At 45.1% G+C, this 12,477-nt stretch overlaps 1 protein-coding gene across 3 annotated transcripts in view; it reads right to left on the minus strand.

The window, feature by feature from the left end:
* The window catches only part of LOC137333374 (chromodomain Y-like protein 2), a 104,238-nt gene extending 97,689 nt beyond the window's left edge, over nucleotides 1-6,549 (minus strand). For all 3 annotated transcript variants that reach the window (XM_067997518.1, XM_067997520.1, XM_067997517.1), the window contains exon 1: nucleotides 6,327-6,549. In XM_067997518.1, the coding sequence (XP_067853619.1) occupies nucleotides 6,327-6,350 (24 nt within the window). In that variant the 5' untranslated portion in view covers nucleotides 6,351-6,549. The remainder of the gene's footprint in view (nucleotides 1-6,326) is intronic.
* Nucleotides 6,550-12,477: the final 5,928 nt, after the last annotated feature.

Raw genomic sequence — 12,477 nt, forward strand, 5'->3', positions numbered from 1 at the left:
ATTGCTGTCATAATTATTGCTAATCTGAATTCATGGCCCATTTAAGTTCTATTTGGTAGAGTAATGTGGCAAAACAACTTAATGTTTTGTCATGTAGGTTACACAAGAAATATTCCACCATAAATTAGGTTACCACCCAAAATACTCCATTGTGACACACACTATATTCAATAGTATTGTTCCATGTGTCTGCATGGTTCTAAAACAATGTTGGAGTCCTATACCACCTGGTAGACATAAAATATCGGAGCCAACACAATCAGAACTGAATAGCTGACACAATACGCACTGCAGTTTAACAGATTGGGGAGGACCAGGGGACACGAGTTTAAACTACATTAGAGCAGGGATAGACTGGGCGGTTCTTCTTTTCCTAGAGAGTAGTGAGCCTCTGGAATACATTGCTGGCTGGTGTGCTGACTCTCTGCATGTCTTCAAGAGGGAGCCGGACTGGTTCTTGTCTGTAGCAGAGATCGCATTGATAACAGTTAATCCATGTGATCTCCTGGACTGGTTTTGATTGCCTTAGGGGGTCGGAGAGGAATTTTCCAGAGTATTCTTTCCCTTATTGGCCCTGGGTTTTTCCTCTGTCTTTCTGCCTCTCCCAGGAGGTTACATGGCTGAGGGAGTCAGTAGTGGCCAATCAGTACCGAGTCAGTAGTGGCTCGGTAGCATCACGACTGACTGAGCTGCCAGACTGGGCCTGCGGCAGGTGGTGAGCGAACCAACACGAGGGAAAAACCTACTTGACCTCGTCCTCACCAATCTACCTGTCGCAGTTGCATCTGTCCATAACAGTATTGGTAGGAGCGACCACCGCACAGTCCTTGCAGAGACGAAGTCCCGCTTTCACACTGAGGACACCATCCAACGTGTTGTGTGGCACTACCACCGTGTTAAATGGGATAGATTCAGAACAGATGTAGCAGTTCAAAACTGGGCATCCATGAGGTGCTGTCACCAGCAGCAGAACTGTATTCCAGCACAATCTGTAACCTCATGGCCCGGCATATTCCTCACTCTACCATTGCCAACAAGCCAGGGGATCAACCCTGGTTCAATGAGGAGTGTAGAAGAGCATGCCAGGAGCAGCACCAGGCGTACCTAAAAATGAAGTGCCAGCCTGGTGAAGCTACAACACAGGACTACATGCATGCTAAACAGCGGAAGCAACATGCTATAGACAGAGCTAAGCGATTCCACAGCTGACGGATCAGATCAAACCTCTGCAGTCCTGCCACATCCAGTCGTGAAAGGCGGTGGACAATTAAACAACTAACGGGAGGAGGAGGTTCCGTGACCATCCCCATCCTCAACAATGGCAGAGTCCAGCACTTGAGTGCAAAAGACAAGGGTGAAGCGTTTGCAACCATCTTCAGCCAGAAGTGCCGAGTGGATGATCCATCTCGGCCTCCTCCCGATATCCCCACCATCACAGAAGCCAATCTTGAGCCAATTCGATTCACTCTATATGATATCAAGAAACGACTGAGTGCACTGGATACAGCAAAATCTATGGGCCCCGACAACATCCCGGCTGTAGTGCTGAAGACTTGTGCTCCAGAACTAGCCGCGCCTCTAGCCAAGCTGTTCCAGTACAGTTACAACACTGGCATCTGCCCAGGTATGTCCTGTCCACAAAAAGCAGGTCAAATCCAATCCGGCCAATTACCACCCCATTGGTCTACTCTCAATCATCAGCAATGTGATGGAAGGTGTCGTCGACAATGCTATCAAGCGGCACTTACTCATCAATAACCTGCTCACCAATGATCAGTTTGGGTTCCGCCAGGACCACTCGGCTCCAGACCTCATTATAGCCTTGGTCCAAACATGGACAAAAGAGCTGAATTCCAGAGGTGAGGTGAGAGTGACTGCCCTTGACATCAAGGCAGCATTTGACCAAGTGTGGCACCAAGAAGCCCTAGTAAAATTGAAGTCAATGGGAATCAGGGGAAAACTCTTCTGTGGCTGGAGTCATACCCAGCACAAAGGAAGATGGTAGTGGTTGTTGGAGGCCAATCATCTCAGCCCCAGTACACTGCTGCAGGAGTTCCTCAGGGCAGTGAACGAGGCCCAACCATCTTCAGCTGCTTCATCAATGACCTTCCCTCCATCATAAGGTCAGAAATGGGGATGTTAGCTGGTGATTGCACAATGTTCAGTTCCATTCGCAACCCCTCAGATAATGAAGCAGTCCGTGCTCGCATACAGCAAGACCTGGACAACATCCAGACTTAGGCTGATAAGTGGCAAGTAACATTCATGCCAGACAAGTGACAGACAATGACCATCTCCAACAAGAGAGAGTCTAACCACCTCCCCTTGACATTCAATGGCATTACCATCGCCGAATTCCCCACCACCAACATCCTGGGGGTCACCATTGACCAGAAACTTAACTGGACCAGCCACATAAATACTGTGGCTACAAGAGCAGGTCAGAGGCTGTGTATTCTGTGGCGAGTGACTCACCTCATGACTCCTCAAAGCCTTTCCACCACCTACAGGGCCCAAGTCAGGAGTGTGATGGAATACTCTCCACTTGCCTGGATGGGTGCAGCTCCAACAACACTCAAGAAGCTCGACACCATCTAGGACAAAGCAGCCCGCTTGATTGGCACCCCATCCACCACCCTAAACATTCACTCCCTTCACCACCGTGTACCATCTACAGGATGCACTGCAGCAACTCGCCAAGGCTTCTTCGACAGCATCTCCCAAACCCACGACCTCTGTCACCTAGAAGGACAAGGGCAGCAGGCACATGGGAACAACACCACCTGCACGGTCCCCTCCAAGTCACACACCATCCCGACTTGGAAATATATCGCCGTTCTTTCGTCGTCTCTGGGTCAAAATCCTGGAACTCCCTACCTAACAGCACTGTGGGACAACCTTCACCACACGGACTGCAGCGGTTCAAGGAGGCGGCTCATCATCACCTTCTCAAGGGCAACTAGGGGTGGGCAATAAATGCTGGCCTCGCCAGCGTTGCCCACATCCGATAAACAAGTAAAAAAGTGTTCAGTCATGATGCTCCGGCCATCATGGGCGTGCGGCAGGCTTGATGGATACGCTGGTCTTTTCCTGCCTGTCAATTTTGTATGTTCATACAAGATTTCACACCTCCAGTTTAAAGGAATACACTAGGCCAATGCCCAAGTTTAGAACTGGAGTCCAAGTACTTTCAAACAGAGATGAAAAATTTAAGAGTTGTCGCTCAAAGTTACAGGTCATACAATTTGCTATTGAATTGACTTGGGCTACTTACCTGGGTATCTTCATTAAAAATAAACACACAAACCACTTTTGTCATTTGTTCCAGTCTGCATTAACAGTTGACAAGACATTCCTTAAAAAAGACCAATATCAATAAAACACTTCGCGTTCGTTGAAAGGCGATCATTTTCAAATTCCACAAACTGTTAGGACAGCCAAGGATGGGTTACAAAAGCCTTTCAGCCTCAAAACATTGTTGATTTTCACTAGTATTGTCCCAATGTTGTGAAAGCCAATTTGAAAACTGGTCAAATATTTGAAAGCCAAATACTGTTTCCAAAAGTGTAAGTATGGCACGTGCTTCCAAAAAAGGCATGATCCTTTGCCTATTTTAACACTGAATTCAGCAAAAATTATGTAATTATGATTTTTAAAATTCTGCCACATAGCTTTAACTTCTACTTTATCCTAAAGGTCTTGCTTTTCATCGTCTACTTTTCTCCACTTCCATTTACCTGGTTTCTTCCCCCTTTTCAACTTGGTCGTCCAGTTATTTTCCATTCCTGTGCATATCCGTGTATATATTTTAAAACCCAAATAGGAAACACAATACACTCTAGCATCCAATGCAGTTCCAGTTTTGTTGATTCCAATTCTGGAGCCGAACCACCAAGTTCTCCCCATTTCTCGATCCAACAGTCTGGTCTGGCTTTCATTCTTGTCCATAGGAAGCAACCTTCCGTCTTCATGACCAAATATCTCATAATGCAAACGTTTAGTTAATTAAGTTATTTGCAGATCTCTACTTTGGTTAAGTGCAACGATGCAGTTGGTGGGTCGTTACGGGGCAGCTTCGTAGATGCCACGGCGAATTTTGCAGCAGTACCGGCGCAAATAAATTGCATTTAATTAAGTTGAACAGATCTGAGATACAACATAAACACACAATATATCGCTGTCCTCAATCACTCCGTTGGACAAAAGCCGCCAAACAATATCAAACGTTCGCTTATATCTTGGTACTAGACAGGAGGCAAGTTTTACATTATAAATTACAACATGACATAAAAATTAATGCACAAATCAAATTTTTTGGTCTCAATGATTCAATTCGGGGTGTAAGTCTGCCATTTTTCGTATCTTCCAACTGAGGTACACTTTGCACCATTTGGTCGGGAGAACGTCTCCTGAGATCAACCCTTGTATCGTCACCCCTTTGAGCTTGTCAGTAACAATTATTCATATAATAATAATAATGGATTTATTATTCCATATCGCCCACAATGAACACAGTTGATGTTCCGCCTTGACCAACAGCCAATATCCAATTCCCATGTAAAGCTTCCAATCAACGCCAACAGCTACTGTGCCAGACCGTCAGCCATAAAGATTTCAGGAAACCAAGGTCTGATTTTCCTACTCACGATGGTTGTTACCGTCCGTTTGACGACCCATCTCTTACCCACATGCAAGCTCGACCGAAACGCATACACATTTTACTTTCCATTGGTGCCTTGTCACATGGAGCGCTCATGTAGTACATTTCCATTGCATATTTCAAGTCGTACATTGCCATTGCATATTTCAAGTTGTACATTTCCATTGCATATTTCAAGTTGTACATTGCCATTGCATATTTCAAGTTGTACATTTCCATTGCATATTTCAAGTTGTACATTTCCATTGCATATTTCAAGTTGTACATTGCCGTTGCATATTTCAAGTAGTACATTTTAATTGCATATTCCAATAGATGCGGTCACACAGCCCCTTCGCCTCCCCTCACTCACGAAAGGCTTGCTGCCATCATCTTTACTATCTGATGGTCTGCAACTCTTTTAATAACCAACGCGGGGATATTTCAACGGGAAAAACGCTAAACGGCGGCCCGTGGGATTGGTCATCCAGTTTGTATAAGCGGCTATTTTTAAGCACTCATTGCCACTTGTAAAATCATCTCAGGAAGTAATCATCAGACAGTGCTTTTCTGACGTGTGTGCTGCTTGTCTCCTACCAAAATATTGGATGATATTTTTATATGCCAACTATATTCATACGTGGTTAAGGGGATAATATTAAAGCCCCCCCCTCCACACAAAATCAATCCGTCCATTTTCTAGGCATGCATCGCCCAACACTCTACTTGTGACACCGTAATGGGGGAAAATATCATTTAACCTATGACTAATCGGCAGCACTATCTTTTTTTAACAGCACCTTCCGATCTGAGTGCCTGATAAATGCTACTGCGAAGAGCAAATTCATTTTACTCTTCCAAGCAAGTATATTAATTATGAAACCGTGGCGCAGACTTCTAGAAAGACCAGGAGCAAACACATCTTACGAGCTGCTAAATGGGCTTTGCAACACACTTTTTAAAAAATGTGTGCATCAATAAAGTACAACCTGCCACCACATCGAGCTACCTTACGGCACGCTGTTAAAACTCCATGCATTCTTCCAGCCAGCGTAATGCAGGGGGAGACTTATATATATATATATATATACACAATAATAAAGTAGATCGCATATGGCTAAAAACTACAGAGAGAAAGCAATGCAAAATAAAGTGATAATGAGATTTGAAACTCCATCCACTGAGCTTCCTGCACATTGATGCTAACAGAAAAGTCGTCAGCCGTCCTGTCATTACATTAGTGCGCACACACTTCAGGATCTCCTCTTGCACTCGTTCCTCCTACTACCTCGCCAACCTGGACTGCCCCCCCCCACCCCTCCCCACTCTCTCTCTCGCTGTGGTCATCGTAGTGCTGCACCTATCCTCTGTTCCCCGTCAGATGCAACCGCTAACTCACACTTTTTTTTTAAGGCCTATAATCAAGCAATGCATCATAAGAAAGAGAAAGCAAGCGACAGCGCTCCCATCTCACAGCTTCTCAATTTTTTTTTTCTCTCTGTGCAAGAGAGGTCGAGAGGAGGAGGAAAAAAAAATGCAAGCAAGCAAGCCTCGGAAGAGCTTGGGCTACTTTCTAGTGCTGCCCCCCCCTCTCTCTCTCTCTCTCCCTCCTCCTCCCCCGGTTGTATCTAGTTGGTGGGGTGGATAAGCTTTCTTTAAAAAAAAAATTATTATTTGAAAGCAGTACCTCGTACAAATCTCCTGAAGCCATGCCCGCTTATAGACGTGATCGCTGCTGCTTTTTTTTTGGTGGTGGTGTTGCTTGCTTGCTTGCTGCTGCTGTTGTTTTGGCGGCCGGGTTTGTCCGAGTGCTCCTTTGCAGGCTGACACACTATACACACACACACACATACACACATACATACATACAGGGGGCTCGGTTAATGCGCAGAATCCGCCGCTGGCGTCTCTCTCTCTCTCTCTCACTCGCCCTCTCTCTCTCTCTCTCTCACTCGCCCTCTCTCTCTCTCTCTCATTCGATACACTACTGTAACAGGAGGAAGTAGCGAACGCTCCATCCAATCCACCAGCGCCTGACACTTACGCGCTCGGCCCCCACGTGCGGGAAGAAGAAGTAGCGAAAAAAAAGAGATACATTTGTCCAGGAATTCTTTACCTGGCGAGTCCTCCTCGTTCCTCGCCACCACACCTGTGAACAGAATAAACCCACGGTGTATTTTTTTTGTTTACGGCGTCTGTCACATTCTCAATGGTTTATCATCGTGAGAAATGCACAACTGGATTGTAGGGGGGGGAAATAAACGTTTTAAGATTTTTTTAAAAATTTTTTAAAATATGCTTTGAATCAGTATTTTTTTTAAGTGGCTTCAAAATTTTGGGGGGGTTTTCACTTCCCCCCCCCCTCCTCCCTCCCTCCGATGTCGTGGTTTTGTATCGATGTTTGTCCTATGTGTAAAATACCAACATTTGTGATATGTCCATTCAAATATTAAGTTACCTGGCCAAAAAAAAAGGCTATTGTGACTAGAAGATTACAAACTAGGAGCAAATGTTTGGTTTGCCTCGGCGGCGGTCAACACGAGGGATATGAGTGGAAATTCTGGGCTGTCCTTTTCACAGTCGCCGAACTCATGGGAAAGGCTCGTGGTGTCACAAATACAACAGCTTTTTGACAAAACGTTGGGATCGACGTGAATGGGGAGCTGCCAGGTGAAAGTTTAAGTTGAAATGTGGTATTTATAGTTATAAACAGCACGTAGAGCAAGTTTTTCTTAATTAAGACCCTCCCAGAAATATTACTTTGATCTCACGTGAGCAATAACGTGCGCCCATTTGGGTCAAACATGTGGCGAATGTTGCAGGCTCATGATGACTAATCGTTACCGTTACGCGATCGCTGAACACTGCAAGACGATCATTGTGCACAGTAAATGACTAGTGTATGAACCGGCGGTAAATGGTGAGTTGGCAGACAATTGCATAAATCTTAGGAATGGTCATCGACCTGAAATGTTAATTCTGTTTCTCTCTCCGCAGATGCTGCCTGACCTGCCGAGTGTTTCCAGCATTTTCTGTTTTTATTTTAGGAATGAGCTGGTGGTGTAAACAATTTTTAGGATTTCTGGATTCATCAGTCCTTTGAGTTGGATACATGCTTTGCACACCTGCTGACTCTGGAGGGATATCCAGGGTCCTCTAGGGATGTTGGTGTCTCTCCTGAGTATTGTCTGACTGCTGGCCAGGTCCAGAAATTTCATGATGTGTTTAACAGTCTCATTAAGCATCGCAGATTTGCTACCACTGTATAATTTCACACTTTCAGTGCTCCTATGTTTTAATCAGACTTCTGTATACCACACACCCTGTGTTTCTCTCCTGATTTTTTCCTGTACGCTTTCTTCCAGATACATAAGTATTACCACAACGCTTTGGCAGTGCAATCAGGTGGTCACGTGTGAATATGCACAAACTGCAGGAACAGACTGAAAGGCAAACGCCAAATCTTCCCCTCCGCTCCCCTTTCAGCATTCCGAAGGGACTGCTCCCTCCGCGACACCCCAGTCCACTCTTCCATCACCCCCAACACCCGCTCTCCTCCCCAAGGCACCTTCCTGTGCGAGCGCAGGAGATGCAACACCTGCCCTTTCACCTCCTCCCTTCCCACCATCCAGGGCCCCAAACACTCCTTCCAGGTGAAACAGCGGTTTACTTGTACTTCTTTCAGTTTAGTATACTGTATTCGCTGCACACGATGCGTTCTCCTCTACATTGGGGAGACCAAACGCAGACTGGGTCATCACTTTGCTGAACACCTCCGCTCAGTCCACAAGCGTGACCCTGACCTGCCGGTCACTTGCCATTTTAATTCCCCTCCCACTCCCACTCTGACTGCTCTGTCCTCGGCCTCTTACACTGTTCCAATGAAGCTCAGCGTAAGCTCGAGGAACAGCTCCTCATCTTTCGTTTAGGCACTTTACAACCTTCCGGACTCAACATTGATTTCAATAACTTCAGATCATAACCACTGCTCCCATTTTTTCAGACAGCAAGTGCTGGTAATGGTTCTGCTGCTGCAATTTACAGCTCCTGATCAATCTTTTGTTTCTTTACCTGTCCCATTACCACCTTCCTTGACTTCCACCATCATCCCTTTTGTCATTTAATCTCTCCTGCCCTCCACCCTACCACAGAACTTTTGTTCTTTCCTCCCTTCCCCGGCTCTGTACTTGCTTAAAAACTTTAACTCTTTTAACATCTTCCAGTTCTGACAAAAGGTCTTCGACCTGAAACGTTAACTCTGTTTCTTTCTCCACTGATGCTGCCTGACTTGCTGAGCTTCTCCAGCATTTTATTTTTTTTAATTTCAGATTTCCAGCATCCGCTGTATTTTGCTTTTGAAAGGCAACTAGTATTGTGTGTACATAGTGGGTCACTTATTGCTGATCATTCTGGAACTGCAGTTGCTGGTTAGAACAGGATAGTGGAAGGCTGCAGTAAGTGACAGGTTGGTGGTGGGAATGCGTATTTTTTAAATTGAGAAACCTAGGTGAAGGGCCAAGGCAAGACAACACAAATGTTGAAAGGAATAGAAGAAAAGATAAGCAAATCAAAGAGTGGGACAGTAGGCTTGTATCTTAAAGAAAGAAAGACCTGCTTTAATATACCACCTTTCGCAACCTCAGGACGTCCCAAATCACTTTACAGTCAATGAAATAATTTTGAAATGTTGTCACTGCTGTAATGTAGGAAACGCGGCAGCCAATTTGCGCAAAACAAAGTCCCACAAACAGCAATGAGATAATGACCAGATAATCTGTTTTTTAGGTGATGTTGGATGAGGGATAAATATTGGCCAGGACACTGGGGAGAATTCCCCTGCTCTTCTTCGAACAGTGTACTGGGATGTTTAGCTTGTAGATTGCAGGAAAGAATGAGTTGGAGAAGGAGATCATAGAAACTACAGCATGGAAGCAGGCTACTTAGCCCTCAATGCGTGTGCTTGTGCCATTGATAGTTCTTCACTTGGAGCTATCTACACCCATGCCATTTTTCCTGCTCATTCTTGAGATGGTGCGATGAGTCTTGCTTTCAACACAGTGGAAATGCAGGTTGGGTGATGAGTTTGGATTTTAGAAACAAGAGAGAAACGTTCAGAGGAGTAATCACTATAGTAGCACATTACAGTACATTATTGTATCATATATAATTCACACATAGCTTTTGGGAAGTATCTCCCACAAAGTAATGTAGAACCAGTGAGCCCTACTCCAGCCAGCTTGGTCAGCAAAGGAGAAAGCTCTTTTTGAAATGGTAGTGACGTGGATAGGGAATGAAGCACGTTTGGACATTACTAGACCCTGTTCCAAGCTTCAGGCTTTAATCTCACAAAATTGTAGTGTTTGAAGTGATCGGTTCCAATATCTCTGACCTGTCCTACTTGAGATCTGGCTCCAGACGCTGGTGTTCCTGTCTGTTGGTAGGCCAGTAACTATTAATACATTCATGACCTTTCAGGATAGTTCCTTTTCTCTTGTGTTGCAGCTACTAAAATCCTGATATACTGGCTAACTGAAAAATCTTAATGGAATAAATACTAAATGAGGCTATTTCCACCTCCGTATCGTCGCCCGTCTCTGCCCCGCCTCAGCTCATCTGCTGCTGAAACCCTCATCCATACCTTTGTTACCTCTAGACTCGATTATTCCAATGCTCTCCTGGCCGACCTTCCATCTTCCACCCTCCATAAACTTGAGCTCATCCAAAACAGTGCTGCCCGTATCCTAACTCACACCAAGTTCCGTTCACCCATCAGCCCTGTTCTCATTGACCTACATTGCCTCCCAGTCCAGAAACACCTCGAATTTAAAATTGTCATCCATGTTTTCAAATCCTCTATGGCCTCGCCCCTCCCTATCTCTATAACCTCCTCCAGCCCTACAATCCTTCGAGATCTCTGCGCTCCTCCAATTCTTGTCTCTTGTGCATTCCCGATTTTAATTGCTCCACCATTGGCGGCCGTGCCTTCAGCTGCCTAGGTCCTAAGCTCTGGAAATCTCTCCCTAAACCTCTCCGCCTCTCTACCTCTCTCTCCTTTAAGACGTTCCTTTAAACCTACCTCTTTGACCAAGCTTTTGGTCACCTGTTCTAATATCTCCTTATGTGGCTCGGTGTCAAATTCTATAATAACGCTCCAGTGAAGTGCCTTGGGACATCTACCCAGAGATATAGCATTGTGCTGTTTGGCAGTGGTGGACCACAGTGCCCTTACTGTCTCTCCATTGCATCTGCTAATAGTTTCACCCAGTTTGTTCACCCTCCAACGGGAGGTTGGATTTCTTCTTATATTTAATGTTGACCAATTTCTTCAAAAGCACCAATTTTCAAATCTGACGACACTTGGTCTGTATCTATGTGACGATTTTGGGTATTTTCAAAGGAATAACAAGTGCAAGGCTAGGATTGTGTGCTAAGGCAAATTGGAAAAGTCTCAAGCATAACTTTGATACATTATTTATCAGTTGTGCAGGAAGGCATCTTTGAACTACAATCTACCATGGAGCACGTGGCAATTCCAGGGTAATTTGCAGCGCAGACCTTAGTTGGATAAGTTCCAATTATATTTAGAGTATCTCTCATGAATGCTTATACTGCTGTTGTCGAGGCCGTGGGCTCCTATATACAAGAGGCTGTCTTCTCTGCCTTCAGCATGCTTGGGGATTGAATTGTGTCAGCTGTGACTCAGTGGTAGCACTCTTGCCTCTTGAGTCAGAAGATTGTGGGTTCAAGTCCTGCTCCAGTGACTTGAACACCTAATCTAGGCTGATACTCCAGTACAGTACTGAGGGAGTGCTGCACTGTTAGGAAGTGCCATCTTTCAGATGAGATGTTAAACTAAGGCCCTGTCTGCCTCTTCAGGTGGACGTAAAAGATCCCATGACGTTATTACGAAGAAGAGCAGGGGAGTTGTCCCCAGTGTTCTGGCCAACATTTATCCCTCAACCAACACCATGAAAACAGATTATCTGGTCATTTATTTTCTTGTTGTTTGTGAGACCTTACTGTGTGCATATTGGCTGCCTCATTTCCTACATTACAACAGTGAATACACTTCAAAAAGTACTTCATTGGCTTTTAAGTGCTTTGGGATGTCCTGAGGTCGTAAAAGATGCTATATAAATGTAAGTCTTTATTGACAGAACCTTGAGATATAATCACAGGTCTCTTTTTTCATGCCGTCTCCCTCTCAGTGGACATGGTGAGGGAGTGCCCAGCAGCAGGGCCTCTGTCTTTCAAGGAGATGTCACCATCCAGGCCTCCCTGCGCACATAAGAACATAAGAAATAGGAGCAGCAGTCGGCCATCCGGCCCCTCGAGCCTGCTCCGCCATTCAACAAGATCATGGCTGATCTTCTACCTCAATGCTATTTTCCTACACCATCAAGTGACAGTAGATGTGCCAGAAAGCAGGCATAACCAGACAGCCACAGCAACAGCAGACATGGTTAAATCAATTGCAGGGCCATCTCAGAAATCAGTACAAAGAGGTACCTGAATCCCAAACAGCTTCCACTGAAACCCTGCAACCAGACAGCACTTACACCTTCTACTGAGGAATCACTAAGAAAAAGTCATGGCTGCAGATTAAACCTAGGTCTAGCTTGTAAACCCAGAGCAATCCAAAGAACAACTTGCATTTATATAACGCGTTTAACATAGTACAATGTCCAAAGGCACTCCATTGGAGCATTACCAAACAAAATTTGACACCAAGCCACATAAGGAGATATTAGGACAGGCTTGGTCAAAGAGGTAGGTTATAAGGAACATCTTAAAGGAGGAGAGAGAGGCGGAGAGGTTTAGGGAGAGAATTCCAGAAC

The sequence above is a fragment of the Heptranchias perlo genome, chromosome 16, assembly GCF_035084215.1.
Source record: "Heptranchias perlo isolate sHepPer1 chromosome 16, sHepPer1.hap1, whole genome shotgun sequence".
Classification (NCBI taxonomy): Eukaryota; Metazoa; Chordata; class Chondrichthyes; order Hexanchiformes; family Hexanchidae; genus Heptranchias; species Heptranchias perlo.